The sequence below is a fragment of the Oncorhynchus mykiss genome, chromosome 17 (assembly GCF_013265735.2).
Source record: "Oncorhynchus mykiss isolate Arlee chromosome 17, USDA_OmykA_1.1, whole genome shotgun sequence".
NCBI classification, from domain to species: Eukaryota; Metazoa; Chordata; class Actinopteri; order Salmoniformes; family Salmonidae; genus Oncorhynchus; species Oncorhynchus mykiss.
This window is the reverse complement of record NC_048581.1, coordinates 32573923-32590349: the sequence shown is the minus strand read 5'-3', so window position 1 is coordinate 32590349 and position 16427 is coordinate 32573923. Positions and strand designations below refer to the sequence as shown.

Genomic DNA, 16427 nt, shown 5'->3' with positions numbered 1-16427 from the left:
TGCGATTACAGCTGTAAGTCGCTTGGGGTATGTCTCTATCAGTTTTGCACATCGAGAGACTGAATTTTTTTCCCATTCCTCCTTGCAAAACAGCTCGAGCTCAGTGAGGTTGGATGGAGAGCATTTGTGAACAGCAGTTTTCAGTTCTTTCCACAGATTCTCGATTGGATTCAGGTCTGGACTTTGACTTCGCCATTCTGACACCTGGATATGTTTATTTTTGAACCATTCCATTGTAGATTTTGCTTTATGTTTTGGATCATTGTCTTGTTGGAAGACAAATCTCCGTCCCAATCTCAGGTCTTTTGCAGACTCCAGGTTTTCTTCCAGAATGGTCCTGTATTTGGCTCCATCCATCTTCCCATCAATTTTAACCATCGTCCCTGTCCCTGCTGAAGAAAAGCAGGCCCAAACCATGATGCTGCCACCACCATGTTTGACAGTGGGGATGGTGTGTTCAGCTGTGTTGCTTTTACGCCAAACATAACGTTTTGCATTGTTGCCAAAAAGTTCAATTTTGGTTTCATCTGACCAGAGCACCTTCTTCCACATGTTTGGTGTGTCTCCCAGGTGGCTTGTGGCAAACTTTAAACAACACTTTTTATGGATATCTTTAAGAAATGGCTTTCTTCTTGCCACTCTTCCATAAAGGCCAGATTTGTGCAATATACGACTGATTGTTGTCCTATGGACAGAGTCTCCCACCTCAGCTGTAGATCTCTGCAGTTCATCCAGAGTGATCATGGGCCTCTTGGCTGCATCTCTGATCAGTCTTCTCCTTGTATGAGCTGAAAGTTTAGAGGGACGGCCAGGTCTTGGTAGATTTGCAGTGGTCTGATACTCCTTCCATTTCAATATTATCGCTTGCACAGTGCTCCTTGGGATGTTTAAAGCTTGGGAAATCTTTTTGTATCCAAATCCGGCTTTAAACTTCTTCACAACAGTATCTCGGACCTGCCTGGTGTGTTCCTTGTTCTTCATGATGCTCTCTGCGCTTTTAACGGACCTCTGAGACTATCACAGTGCAGGTGCATTTATACGGACTTGATTACACACAGGTGGATTGTATTTATCATCATTAGTCATTTAGGTCAACATTGGATCCTTCAGAGATCCTCACTGAACTTCTGGAGAGAGTTTGCTGCACTGAAAGTAAAGGGGCTGAATAATTTTGCACGCCCAATTTTTCAGTTTTGATTTGTTAAAAAAGTTTGAAATATCCAATAAATGTTGTTCCACTTCATGATTGTGTCCCACTTGTTGTTGATTCTTCACAAAAAAATACAGTTTTATATCTTTATGTTTGAAGCCTGAAATGTGGCAAAAGGTCGCAAAGTTCAAGGGGGCCGAATACTTTCGCAAGGCACTGTAATCCCAAGTATTATTATTATTGTTATTATTACTTAATTTATTATAATAATACTTAAATTGTAAAATACACAATTGGCAATATCACATTTTAGCCAGTTTTAGCCAGTTATCAGCTGGTGTATCATATTTTACTTCACCATAGTATCTTCATTCTCACTGTGGAATTTGGTTGATGTAGGCCTAAAACATTTGTCCTTAATATTGCCTTGTCAAGTCTCCCAGGCAGGTTTGTGCATTGAAATCCATCTTCTTCTTTGTGTGCTTTAGTCTCCAGCTGCCCTGTCAACTCAAGGAGACGACGAGCAGTGACTATAAATGATGTCGTAACCACACTGGGTAGGACAGGAGTTTCTCTTCTTGTGATGCCTGATCTTAAAACTGGATGTTTTTGTTTTAACCATGTACATATATATGTATTTATTTGTTAGTAGATCTTAGTACTTCTTTCTTACCAAACAGACATCTGTTGCAAGGATGTCAAATAGTGTTTTATTGTTTATGTTTTCAACCTCTGGGAATGAGAACCAATTACGAAATAGGAAGACTGCTGTCCAGATTGGCCACTAAACAAACTTCAAATGATGTTCAGTTTTTTTTTCTTTCAAAATTCAGCACTGGGTTTCCCTAAAGGTTTTGCAGATCACTCTGCGATAATGCAGAATCTCACTGATAATGCACTTCTCTGTCCTAGCGAGCCAGTACATAGGCCTGGAGAGACAATGCTGCATGGACGGTATGAGGAAGAACATTCTAGATTACACATGCGAGCGGCGTGCCCAATACATCAGCGATGGAACAGACTGTGTGGAAGCCTTCCTGAAATGTTGTCGAGAAATGGCCACCAAACGTGAAGAGGCCAAGACTGACCAGCTCATATTAGCCCGCAGTAAGTGAAACAACTGTAGTGGACTGGAGTGGTCAATTCTAAAATTGCACACTATGTAAATCCAGTGTGATGAAAAAAAACAGAGTGTGAATGTATAAAATATTCTGGTATTCCCTTCTGTGTGAAAGGGAAATACATTAACAGTGATGGGAACTGTCTGACTTTCTGTCACTCTTGGTAAGGTGAAGAAGAGGATGAAGATTTCGAAAGTTTTAACGACATCATTTCCCGTTCCTTCTTCCCTGAGAGTTGGCTGTGGATTGAGGAGAGTCTGCCGCGGTGTCCTGACAATAAGCAGTGGTAAGAGCAGTATTTATTGAGATCGTTCAATGCACTACAGTAAAATGCCTTCTAATCCATATTCCTTTTCCCATGTAATGAAAATACATATTTTCTTTCTCTTTTTTACCATTTTAGTCCTGTGCATAACAGAAAAATTACCTTACCGGGTTCCATCACCAGCTGGCAGATCACTGCCATTGGCCTGTCCAAAACACATGGTACTCTCACTTATTTGTGCCCATCTTTCTATATTGGTGGCTACTCTTTCTACATCTTCCATCTTATGGCAACTCTCTTGCTCAATAGGAATCTGTGTGTCTGAACCCCTCAAACTAATTGTTTGGAAGAACTTCTTCCTTGATCTGAAGCTGCCCTACTCTGCCGTGCGCAATGAGCAGCTGGAAATCAAAGCCATTCTTCACAACTACATGGAGGGCTCTATAACCGTAAGCTTATTGTAATTTAAAGGCAGGCACGCAACCGTGGTGAGTTGAACCTGCAGATGCAGGTAGTATACAGAGTAAACTGCTAGATTGCCCAAATATTTCATTCTAAAATCAGTATGACCTCTTCTGTGCCTTATTATAATTATTATAATTATTATTATACCATTCAGTGTGATATTTATCTGATTAGATGCACGGCGATGTGACTACCCCTCTCCACCTTAATGGCAGGTCCGTGTAGAACTGAGGGAGACACCAGACGTGTGCAGCTCTGCCAGCAAGAAGGGGAGGTACATTGTTACTGTTATGGTGGACCCCAGGTCCACACGAAGTGTCCCCTTTGTCATCATCCCCATGAAGCTGGGCCTCCATACCATCGAGGTGAAGGCCTCCGTCCGAGATTGGGGTGGTCGCGACGGTGTTAAGAAGGAGCTACGTGTGGTGGTAAGGCAAACCATTGCTTCTTAACAGATGTAACTACCCTGTGGATGATATGTAATTTATATATGGACATGTGTCGATCAGTGTGAATCTGATTGATTGAGTCTGAAATCCCAGTCCTCGAAAAATGAGGGCATCCACCTTATAATTATGCTAAGAGGTCAAACCTGGAAAGGAGCAGAAGGCGCTCAACCAATTTCAGATGAGGTGCCGCATAAAAAAAGAAACGGCCCAATTGTAACCAATAAGGGAGGGTTCTTTGGGCCAACATAGGGAAGGGGCCCTTGCCCTTCACAGAAACATCCTGTTGTCAATGTAGCCATTTCCAAATGTCTAAGTTATTGAAACAAGGTTTTGACTTCTCATTTAGAATGTGACCTTTCCCAACCTATCCCGAGGTGCAGGTTGGCTTTATTTGGTGCCACCCAACTACACTGTAAGAAGAACACTAAATAATTAGTGTTGCTAGAAAAAAGGAAGTTCACTTGCCACTGAAATCACTTGTCTTTATGATAAGATGGCAGAGTAGAAAGCTCCCAGTATCTGACACAAGGCCCTTGTCCAGGCCCTTGTGGATCTTCAGTTACGTGTAGAAGAGGGGGATGTTGGACATACAGGAATGCTCTCTCATCAGTGATTTACTGCTTCCACCAATGTCTCCTTTACCCCTTTTTCGTGATATCCAATTGGTAGTTACGATCTTGTCTCATCGCTGAAACTCCCCTGAGCTGGGGAGAGGCGAAGGTCGAGTCATGCATCCTCCGAAATGTGAACCGCCAAGCCGTGCTGCTTCTTAACACACTGCTCACTTAACCCGGAAGCCAGCCGCACCATTCAACTCATAATTGAGGTCAGCTTGCAGGCGCCTGACCCGCCACAAGGAGATGCTTGAGTGCGATGAGCCAAGGAAAGCCCTCAGGCCAAACCCTCCCCTAACCTGGACGACACTGGGCCAATTGTGTGCTGCCTTATGGAGTTCCCAGCCGGCTGTAACACAGCCTGGGATCGAACACAGACTATAGACGCTCCTCGGCACTGCGCTGCAGTGGCTTTGACCGCTCCGCTACTCGGGAGGCACATCGATGTCTCCTTGTTCAGTTTGTTGCAGGTTGGGGTGGGGTCGGAGGACAATGGCCTGTATAAATTGAAGTCTGACAATTGTCTTTTGTATTCAACAATATAATTGCCAGTATCCATAATCACTGTCGCCCGCCCTGGTCCACTTGATATTGAGTGTAGAATCTGCCTGTAGTTTGTTCAGGGACAGATTTTTGTTTTTTGTTTTGTTTATTCTGCTCCCACCAGACTTTACCTCGTATTCAAGGTATTCATGGGTTTGAATTGAATCTCTTCAAGACAGGTGGAGTGGGTATCACTTGTGGGGGGAAAAAACACACAATCTGGTAGTGCTGAACATTTTCTGGTCAATAGAAATGTTAAAGTCAATAATAGGTGTTTTGGAACAAAATATGAATCTTGATTAAGAAGATTTCAGCTGGTGTGAGGTGCTTTTGGAAGAGGTTGACTTTTGGCTCGTCTGGTATTGTACTGTTGCCTCAACCTGTTAGCAAATACAGTGAGCTCTCCTTTAAAAATACACCTAATGGGACTTCTTGTACTAAGATCCGATGGTCCATGAGACCATTGTCCTCATTTTTTATACGAAAGTAATGTGGCAGTTCTTGAACTTTGTGGCGGATGTTGAATCTTGAATCTTTGGTAACTGGAAAGCCCAGCTATTTTACTGTGATTCCAGACCATTCCCATAAGAAGTAGGCCTATTTGCTGTTAAAGTAAATACTTTATCGCCCCTATTTGGAAAACCGAGGCCACCAGGTGAATTGTTGTAATTCAAGCAAAAACATACTGTATATGCTGAGTTGATTAATAAGTAAATGAGCAAATTAACGTGTTTTCATTCTAACAATGACAGCCCGAAGGGGTGCTAACAAGGCTTCAAGTGAAGAAAGTGGAACTGGATCCCGCCAAACACGGTGAGTGTATGGTAGCATATACAGATGTAGATAATCTATAGTTCCAGTGACAGTATTACCATTCGTGGCACTGATGAGTATCATGATGGTTGATAATATACATTTTCCTCTCTTAATATGCAAGTCAAATTGTATGGCTCTACCTGTAGGTGAGATTGAATGGAAAAACTCGTAACAACTGTTTACATTATTTGCTCTCTCTGTCTTTGTCGCTGTCTCTCTCTCTGTCTCTGTCTTTCTCCGGTTAAAAGGGGGGACGGATACTGTGCGTGTTAGGAGTGGTCCACTGGCTAACCAGGTTCCAAATACACCTGCCAGAACACACATAAGTGTGACAGGTGAGACGGAATGATCTGACACACATGGACCATTTAGAAATGTACTACGAATACGTGTTAACAACATTAGTTGAATAAGCTAGTTGCCCTAGGCTCACTAACGTCGTATTGGTTCACAAAGCTAGAGGACCACTGAGTAGCAAGTCTATTCTTTATAGGTTAAGTTAAAAAAGGTTAAAAAATAAAAATATACTGTCTTTGTCATGTTGTCACTGACCATTGACTAAGTCATATTCCAGTTATTATTATGTTTAATTGTGTGCATTTATAATGTTTTAACGTCTGCATTTATATATGTTTTACTATCTGCATCTTTTCAGGTGAGCAGTTGGCCAGCACGATAGAGGCAGCCATCAGTGGTTCACCCCTGGGCGACCTCCTTAGACAACCAGGTGGCTGTGGGGAGCAGAACATGATAGGCATGACTTTACCTCTCATCGCCACACATTACCTGGACACGACCAAACAGTGGGATAAGGTGGGATTAGAACGCAGAAATCAAGCAGTCAGCTACATTCAAAGGGGTGAGAAAGTTATGAATTCCACATTTTAGTTTTGCATTTACAGTTGCACACCTCCCAGAGAGGATGGCATTGATTGGAAGTAAACACATTATAGTTATGCTATAGGCCTCATGTTACAGTGCAGTTTTAACAATGAATGTTTTTGTTTCTCACATTTGATTTGGTTAACAACCACACAAAAAAGCAATAGTTCGATTTTTTTTGACATTTTTATTTTTCTGCTTGAACAGATCAGGCGTGGGTTTCCTAGCCTTCGTAGCGAATTTGGTAATTTATCTTTCGACAATCAGTGATGTAGGGGTAAATTAAAATAGGTGGGTAAATGCTGATCGTCGTTGGGGATGAGTAACGCTCCCTATATTTTCAAAATAAGTGTGTTTACTTCCACTACACAACTATCGACAACCCAGACTGACCGCTACTCGTACAAAAGAAAATAGCTTCATTTGTTGACATTTGTTTGTAAACGCACAGAAGCATAAACATAGATTTTTATCATTGTTACTCTCTCGCTGCTTTGTGACTGAGTTGTGGAGTGAAATAACATAACATGTTAGCTACAAAGGCTTTGGGAAACTCACCACACTACCTGTGGTGTTATCAGTACAAGTTATTTCTTATCAGCACAAATCCAATCAGCTTTGATGATCTTCATGGTTCATGGTTTTCTTGTGTTATTATCAAGGTTATGAGCAAGAACTGGCCTACCGGAAAAAAGATGGATCATATGCTGCCTTTGATAATGAGCCTAGTGGTACCTGGTGAGCTACACCTTCACCCACTTCCTCTCAATACCAGGGACACAACTTTAGTTGTACAACATATAGGCCGAGGTCTACTGTATGTTAAAGCAACAATCTGCGATTGGTGCGTCCATTTTTTTAACTAAACGAATGACATTGTCATTGATTCTTCAAGGATTTAACAGCTGTTTTACCCCATTAGAACCCAAAATATAAGCACATTTTTACTAAAATGTTTGTAAAAATGTTTACAGTTTTTGATCTCATGAATGGTCGGTCCTTGCATCCACTGTATGTAAACCCATTTGGGTCTTTGCGTGTCAAAAAGATACACGTCAAATAACAAATAATTTGCTTCTTTAACTGAATAGTACAGTACCCCCCTGAATTATTGGCACCCTACGTAAATATGAACAAAAAAGGATGTGAAAAAATGTCATGTTTGTTCATCAGATTGATTTTATACTCTAAATATCATGTCTATAACCTCACATTTTTAAACCTCTAAAATTATTCAAAGGAAAAAAAATGTCATCAAGAAATTATTATTTTATTCAAAAACATGCGTGTCACCATTATTGGCAGCCCTAGAAATTCTTATGAACATGAAGTTAGTCTGAGTCTTTGGGAACTCCTAAAACTTCTCTGGGATATGTGGGACGCTCGCCAACAGCCAGTGAAATTGCCGGGCGCCAAATTAAAAACAACATAAATCCCATAATTGAAATTCCTCAAACATACAAGTATTTCGCACCGTTTTAAAGATAAACTTCTTGTAAATCCAGCCACAGTGACCGACTTCAAATAGGCTTTACGGCGAAAGCACTCCAAACGATTATGTTAGGTCAGCACCTAGTCACGGAAAACCAACGCCATTTTCCAGCCAAGGAGAGGGCTCACAAAAATCAGAAATAGCGATTAAATGAATCACTAACCTTTGATGATATTCATCAGATGGCACTCACAGGACTTCATGTTACACAATAAATGTGTGTTTTGTTCAATAAAGTTAATCTTTATGTCAAAAAACCTCATTTGAAATTGGTGTGTTATGATCAGAAATGCATAGTCTCAAACAAACATCCGGTGAAAGGGCAGAGAGCCACGTCAAATTACAGAAATACTCATAATAAGCATTGATAAAAGATACAAGTATTATGCATGGAAATATAGATCAACTTCTCCTTAATGCAACCGCTGTGTCAGATTTCAAAAAGGCTTTACGGCGAAAGCACACCTTGCGATTATGTTAGGTCAGCGCTAGTCACAGAAAAACATCCAGCCATTTTCCAAAGAAGGAGAGGTGTCAGAAAAGTCCGAAATAGCGTTAAAAATATTCACTTACCTTTGATGATCTTGATCGGAATGCACTCCCAGGAATCCCAGTTCTACAATAAATGTTTGTTTTGTTCGATAAAGTCCATAATTTATGTCGTTTAGCCCAGTAATCCAAATGCATAATGCGTGATCACTTGTTCAGCCAAAATGTCAAAAAAGTTATATTACCGTCCGTAGAAACATGTCAAACGATGTATAGAATCAATCTTTAGGATGTTTTTAACATAAATCTTCAATAATGTTCCAACCGGAGAATTCCTTTGTCTTTAGAAATGCAATGGGATGCAGCTACCTCTCACGGGGGCGCGTGTGATCAGCTCATGGCACTCTGCCAGACACCTGGCTCAAACAGCTCTCTTTCTCTCCCCCTTCACAGTAGAAGCCTCAAACAAGGTTCTAAAGACTGTTGACATCTAGTGGAAGCCTTAGGATGTGCAATATGACCCCATAGACACTCTATAGTCGATAGGCAACTACAAACCTCAGATTTCCCACTTCCTGGTTGGATTTCTTCTCAGGTTTTTGCCTGCCAAATGAGTTCTGTTATACTCACAGACATCATTCAAACAGTTTTAGAAACTTCAGAGTGTGTTTTTTATCCACATCTACTAATAATATGCATATTGTAGCTTTTGGGCCTGAGTAGCAAGCAGTTTACTCTGGGCACCTTTTTATCCAAGCTACTCAATACTGCCCCCCAGTCCCAAAGACATTTTAAGTGGTATATGAATTCCTGTTTCACTGGGGTATGAATATGAGGTGACACACAGGCTAAACTTCCTTAGTTATCCATCAACATGGGAAAGGCCAGAGTACACATAAATGAAATGAGACAAAAGGTTATTGACCTTAAAACTTCTTATGGCTGCAATCCCGTTAACGGGATCGATATGACAACAGCCAGTGAAAGTGCAGGGCGCCAAATTCAAAACAACAGAAATCTCATAATTAATTTTTTTTTTTAAATTTAAAAATACATGTATCTTATACCGTTTTAAAGGTAATCTTGTTAACTTTTTATGGCTGCAGGGGCAGTATTGAGTAGCTTGGATGAAAAGGTGCCCATTGTAAATCAACAAAGACATTATTCGCAGGCTTTTTGGTTCATATTTACCTAGGGTGCCAATAATTCAGGAGGACACTGTATATGTTGACTTAAGACAATAGGACCTCGTAATGGTGAGAAAAGACCAGAAGCAGCTTACACTTTGAGGAATCCACTTTAAGGAATCACAAATTAAGGCAATTTACGGTGCCTTCAGAAAGCATTCTTACCCCTTGACGTATTCCCAATTTTTTTTTTTTCAGCCTGGATTTAAAATGGATTCATTTGTTTCTCACCCATATACACATAATACCCCATAGTGAATTGTTTTATTTTAACACATTTATTGAAAATGAAATACTGACATATCAAATTTACATAAGTATTCACACCCCTGAGTCAAATCATGCCATAGATTTTCAAGCAGATTTAAGTAAAAACTTTAACTCGGACACTCAGGAACATTCACTATCTTCTTGGTAAGTAACTCCAGTGTAGATTTGGCCTTATGTTTTAGGCTATTGTCCTGCTGAAAAGTGATTTCCCAGTGTCTGATGGAAAGCAGACTGAACCATGGGAACCAAACTCCCCAGTCTTTAAGGACTACCAGCATACCTTTAACAAGATGCAGCTACCACTATGCTTGAAAATGTGGAGAGTGGTATTCAGTATGTGTTGCATTGGATTTGTCCCAAAAACAACACTTTGTATTCAGGACACCTTAGAGGCTGCTGCCCTATGTACATAGACTTCAGAGGCAGAGAATCCGAGTGGATAGAGGGGAGCCGGCCAAGCAGAGAAAGCAAGAGTGGTTCGTCACTCCAGTGCCTTGCTGTTCACCTTCACACCCCTGGGCCAGACTACATTCAGTCATAAGACCTACTGAAGAGATGAGTCTTCAGTAAAGACTTAAAAGTCGAGACGAAGTCTGCGTCTCTCACATGGATAGGCAGAACATTCCGTAAAAATTGAGCTCTATAGGAGAAAGCCCTGCCTCCAACTGTTTTCTTAGAAATTCTAGAGACGTCAAGGAGGCCTGCGTCTTGTGACCATAGCGTACATGTAAGTATGTACGGCAGGACCAAATCGGAAAGATAGGTAGTAGCAAGTGGCGCAGCGGTCTAAGGCACTGCATCTCAGTGCAAGAGGCGTCACTACAGTCCCTGGTTTGATTCCAGGCTGTATCACATCCGGCAGTGATCGGCAGTCCCATAGGGCGGCGCACAATTGGTCCAGTGTCGTCTGGGTTTGGTCGGGATAGGCCGTCATTGTAAATAAGAATCCATGTAATGCTTTGAAGGTCAGCAGATAAACATTGACCTCACTGACTAAAGATGTTTCAACTTTCAGTTTTTTATTCATTTGTAAAAAATAAAAAAAGTAAAACATAATTTCACTTTTACATTATGGGGTATTGTGTGTAGTGACCCAAGTGACCCCCCCCCCCCCCCATGGGAAAAGTCAGGGGGTGTGAATACTTTCTGAAGGCACTGTACAAGTTGACATTTCATTCATGGCAGGGTAAATTATACCTAACTGTACCTACATCTCATCCTTCCATCTAGGTTGACAGCTTATGTTGCTAAGGTATTTGCCATGGCAAACCCTTTAATCGTTATTTCGGAAGATGTCCTGTGCAGTGCAGTCAAGTGGCTTGTCATGAAAAGACAGCGACCCAATGGCATTTTCGAGGAAACTGGCAAACTCCTACATCCCACCATGATGGTACTGTTTGTGTTGCTGGCAGAAATTTGATTAAATACATTTATTAAACTATTTCATATTTAATTTATTTAATTGTATTAATCATATTATTTTGCAAACTTTCTCTAAGACTAATACATCGCACTCCTACCCGTGACAATATTTTCATTACCATTGCCTTACAGGAATGATCTCTTATGTTCAGAGTATCCATGTAAATGTAACAAGAATTATAAAATAAATAATGAACTAAATAAACACAAATGCAAGATTTTAAAAGATTTTACTGAGTTAGGTTTCATATAAGGAATCAGTCAATTGAAATAAATAAATCAGGCCCTAATCTATGGATTTGACATGACTAGGAATGCAGATATGAGATATATAAAATATATAAAATAAAAGTTAAGGGTGTGGATCAGAAAACCAGTCAGTATCTGATGTGACCACTCTTTTCCTCACCGTGACACATCTCCTTCACATAGAGTTGATCAGGCTGTTGATTGTGGCCTGTGGAATATTGTCCCACTCCTCATCCATGGCTGTGTGAAGTTGCTGGATATTGGCGAGAACTGGAACACGCTGCCATACACGTCGACCCAGAGCATCCCAAACATGCTCAATGAGTGACATTTCTGGTATACAGGCCATGGAAGAACTGGGACATTTTCAGCTTTCATGAATTGTGTACAGAATCTTGCACCATGGGGCCGTGCTTTATCATGCTGAAACATGAGGTGATGGCGGCGGATGAAGGGCACGACAATGGGCCTCAGGATTTCGTCACGGTATCTCTGTGCATTTAAATTTCCATTGATAAAATGCAATTGTGTTCGTTGTCCATAGCTTATGCCTGCCCGTACCATAACCACCATGGGGCACTCTGTTCACAATGTTGACATCAGCAAACCGCTCGCCCATATGACGCAATATACATGGTCTGCGGTTGTGAGGCTTGTTGGATGTGCTGATAAATTCTCTAAAGCAAAGTTGGAGGCAGCTTATGGTAGAGAAATTAACATTCAATTGTCCGATGGACATAACTGCAGTCAGCATGCCAATTGCATGCTCACTCAAAAAAAGATCTGTGGCATTGTGTTGTGTGACAAAACGGAACATTTTAGTGGCCTTATATTGTCCCCATCACAAGGTGCACCTGTGTAAGGATCATGCTGTTTAATCATCTTATTGATATGCCACACCTATCAGGTGGATTATCTTGGCGAAGGAGAAATGCTCACTAACAAGAATGTAAAATTTGCTCACAAAATTTGAGAAAAATAAGCTTTTTGTGTGTATGCAACATTTCAGGGATCTTTTTTTTCAGCTCATGAAACATGGGACCAACACTTTACATGTTGCCTTTATATTTTTGTTCAGTGTATTTCTAAGTTGTATCTTGAGTTTGAGTCTGTAAAATATTGAGAACGTAAAATATTAAACAAAAAACCCAGATACCAACGTAGATATGGTTATTTCTGTCTGTGCCAATCTACAGGGAGATGTACTGGGGAAAGACGTGGATGACACCTTGACAGCATTTGTGCTCATAACCATGCAGGAAGCACACACAATTTGCATAAAGGACGATGGTATCAGGGTAAGTGGAATTTACACATTCTCATGTCCTCCTATTACTTCTCTCATACCCATGTTTTCTATGGCCATGCATATTCAAATAACAAAGGCATTGAGCAGTTTTTGAATGCCTTTTAGGATACTTAAAGAAGTTAGCAATGGCCTCTCTTCCTCTACCTCCAGAACCTGCCAGAGAGCATTGAAAAGGCTAAGCAATACCTAGAATTCCGGAATCAACACCTGACCAACCCTTATTCAGTGGCTATAACCTCATACGCCCTGGCTAACGAGGGCAAGCTCAACCAGTCTATCCTATTCAAACACTCATCTACAGGTGACAGTATAAATCCTCCTTTATAGTAGGAAATATTGAGTAATTGAACCCTATGGACAGTATTATGTAGCCTAACCCATTTTTTACTTTTATAGCCCAATACTCTCTGCATTAAAAAGCTACATTTTGCCAGTGTAGCAGATGTTTTTGTACAGTTTGGTTTTTGTTAATAATAAATTATGTTTGTGTTTCCCCCACAGACCGGACCCACTGGCCTGTTTCAGAGAACCACCTTCTCACTCTGGAGGCCACAGCTTACGCCCTCTTGGCCCTGGTGAAGGCTGGTGCCTTCGAGGAAGCTGGTCCCATCGTTAGGTGGCTCAAAAGCCAGGGTTTTCAAAGAGGAGGTGACTCATCCACTCAGGTACAGCCAGACCCATGTAACACGTGCCATCAAGCATCCAACAAGGGCAAACAGGCTGGTTAACCTTGGCTAAGACGGGCTAATGTCCATACATCGTTTGAAACAGGCTGCTTCGGGGTCATGCAACATTATAATTCAATATAAGGAAATATGCCTTGTGGGGATGCATCATGTTATAGAAATCTGCATTTAGGATACAACAAACAACACTCAAGAGCCACATACAGTGAGGTCTAAAATGATGGACACCTTTGATAAAGCTGAGCAATAATGACTGTAAAATAAATAATTCAAATACTGAGTAATATTGTATTCTCAAAATGTTTTGGAAATTACGTTATGTTATACTAATACAATTGCTCAGAGAAAGAGATTTTGTTTAAGTATACGTTTTTTTCTCAAAAAGGTAAGGGTCCAAACGGGAGGTTAGCATGTCTTGAGGGTATGATCTTCGGCCCTTTGTAACTTTCTCACTCATCGTCATTCATGATTCATCCAGGATTATCCGTAGTCATGGTAGCATCCCCGTTAATGTAGAAGTGTTTAGAAACATATTCTATTATTATTTACAATAAAAGTGACTCCAAAATAACACAATACAATTTACCATTCATTTCAATTAGGCACAAAAGAATCTGAAACACAACCAAAACTAACTGAACATGGTTCCAACAAGGTTGTAGTGTACTAGGAATATGGGACCAAATACTAAACTTTATTTATATGAATCTTTAGGGGTGTCAATCATTTTGACCCCTACCTTTTCAGAAAATAAAGTACTACTTGTAAAAAAATATATATATATCTTTCTCTGAGCAATTCTATTAGACTCCACGAAAAATATAAACGCAACATGCAACAATTTAAAGGATTTTACTGAGTTACAGTTCACAGAAGGAAATCAGTCAATTGAAATAAATTAATTTAGGCCTTAATCTATCGATTTTACATGACAGGGATTTTTTTGCAGGATACAATATAGCTCATTATTTGAATTATTTATTTTATACATCATTATTGCTAGTCTTTATCAAGGGTGTCATTAATTCCGGACCCAACTGTATACAGGCTTGGTACACATTCAACCCCCTCCTTCCGTTTCTTCCAAAACAGTCCACTATCATGGTGTTCCAGGCTGTGGCAGAGTACATGGCGAAAGCAGGAAAAGTAAAAGACATTGATCTGAATGTGGACATTGATATCTCAGGGAGAACTGAAGTCGTCAAGTGGTCATTCAGCAAGAGTACCGCCTTACTCACACGCACCGACAAGGTAAGGACGTATGCACACATAAGTCTCTTTGTAACATGTGAGAAGTGCAAACCTATTGTCCATGAGCCTAGAACACAGTCGAGACAAACTTTTGAGTCACTCGAATCACATTTCTCAGTCAGAATGTTGTGGTGTGAACATGGTTCCCTGAGGAAAGGAACAAGGCAACCTGCATCACAGAGGGGGAAGGAGAAATGTATGTTAGAGAAAGTGAATTAAGAGAATAGTTGATATTAGTGAGAGACGGAGGAAGTCTATTTTGTCTGTTAGGCAGGTCTTAAATGAAAGTTTGTATTCTGTATAGGTCCAGCAGCATGATAACTTCACAGTAACTGCCAAAGGAACTGGTCTTGGGGAATTATTGGTAAGAAGGAAGGGGGGGTTAAATTGCACTGGATTTAAATTAGCCTAATTAGTGTGTGAAGACATTTGATTGATAACATAAAGATAAAATTAGTACCCGGGGGATAACCAAGTAACACCAACCCTCTCCTTGCCTATCCATGTCAAGGTTACAACCATATACTATGCCACGCCCATAGAGAAGAACCAAGACTGCAAAAACTTTGTGCTTGATGTGGACCTAATAAAGCAGGCTAAAGGTAGGCTACTTGTCGTGGCTATTGTATTTTAACTTGTTCCCACTCAACAGTGATAACTGACGTTTCGTTTGTTTTGTTTTAATTCATTGAAATGTGGAAAAGAGCTACTAGAGCTACTAGTTTGGTGGTTGTTGATATCTGCATGACCGAAGTGGCCCCACTGTGTACGATGATGTCGTAATGCTAAATCTACCTTCAAAATGACATCTCTTGTCTTTAAAGTTGCACTCAACGGAGCGCAAGAGACATATATGCTCCACATTGACATGTTGTAAGTAAAAGAAAAACCGGATTACTCGGGCAATACTATAATCACCATCATACTTTGTCTTAGGCCAATATTATTGTTAGATTGTATTCTTACCCAGTGAGGAAAAGGAACCACAGTACATGCAAAAATGAAATCAGATAAAATCAAGTCTTTCTTAAGGACACTCCTATTCTCTCCCAAGGTTTAAATCTGACAGAAATGCCACCATGACCATTTTAGACATCAGCTTGCTGACTGGCTTTGTAGTTGAAGTCCAGGATCTGAAACAGGTGAGTTATCAATGTTGATGTAGCAGATGGCTTATGGTGCGTCGCTACTGCCTTTCTGAGACCTTGAAGTACTGTTGCCCGGGCATGGATCCAGAAAACGTATTGTCAGGTACTGGGTCATTAGCATCGACTGTGCTTCTTGCAGATAGCTTCGACTCCAGGTATTCTGGATTCATTGGATGTCAGAGAGGGATCACAGTGCTCCTTTTGGCTGGACAATTTCTGTTTCACATACATAGGAAAACGGCTTGCAGATATGCCATCTTCATTTGATCACTCCATTGTTGCAGAGAAATGCAAATTGTACTGTTTTTGAGGTTTAAAAAGGCTTCTAAAGTTTCCACATGTCTGACTTGATTTGCCCTAAAGAAAAATGTATCAAACCCCACAAAAAATGTTCAGTAGTTATAATCCACATGATCATTCACATGTCTTGTTGCTGCAGCACTATCTTCCTGCTGTGAGAAACATGGATAGCAGATCTGATAGCAGATCTGTATGTACTCTTATCCTTAATAGTCTTTCATTGGCCTAATTGTGATATTTCCCTGTAAAATTAATTAGGTCTATACTTGCAAACATTTTTTTTTTTAAGTTTTAGTTTAAAATTAAGCATCAGCCAATT

The 16427-nt window shown here is 40.4% G+C and overlaps 1 protein-coding gene across 2 annotated transcripts in view; it reads left to right on the top strand.

Moving 5' to 3' along the window:
• The window catches only part of c3-3 (complement component C3-3), a 56289-nt gene that overhangs the window by 28114 nt on the left and 11748 nt on the right, over positions 1-16427 (top strand). Inside the window, exons 16-34 of one of the 2 annotated variants that reach the window (XM_021568201.2) lie at positions 1639-1707; positions 2063-2257; positions 2440-2557; positions 2675-2757; positions 2846-2985; positions 3217-3429; positions 5360-5420; positions 5672-5758; positions 6079-6282; positions 6968-7043; positions 10974-11133; positions 12611-12712; positions 12874-13024; positions 13225-13388; positions 14502-14660; positions 14965-15024; positions 15172-15262; positions 15485-15533; positions 15715-15802. In XM_021568201.2, coding sequence (XP_021423876.2) covers positions 1639-1707; positions 2063-2257; positions 2440-2557; positions 2675-2757; positions 2846-2985; positions 3217-3429; positions 5360-5420; positions 5672-5758; positions 6079-6282; positions 6968-7043; positions 10974-11133; positions 12611-12712; positions 12874-13024; positions 13225-13388; positions 14502-14660; positions 14965-15024; positions 15172-15262; positions 15485-15533; positions 15715-15802 — 2270 coding nt within the window. The remainder of the gene's footprint in view (positions 1-1638; positions 1708-2062; positions 2258-2439; positions 2558-2674; positions 2758-2845; positions 2986-3216; positions 3430-5359; positions 5421-5671; positions 5759-6078; positions 6283-6967; positions 7044-10973; positions 11134-12610; positions 12713-12873; positions 13025-13224; positions 13389-14501; positions 14661-14964; positions 15025-15171; positions 15263-15484; positions 15534-15714; positions 15803-16427) is intronic. The other variant, XR_005036956.1, reaches the window with a different exon arrangement.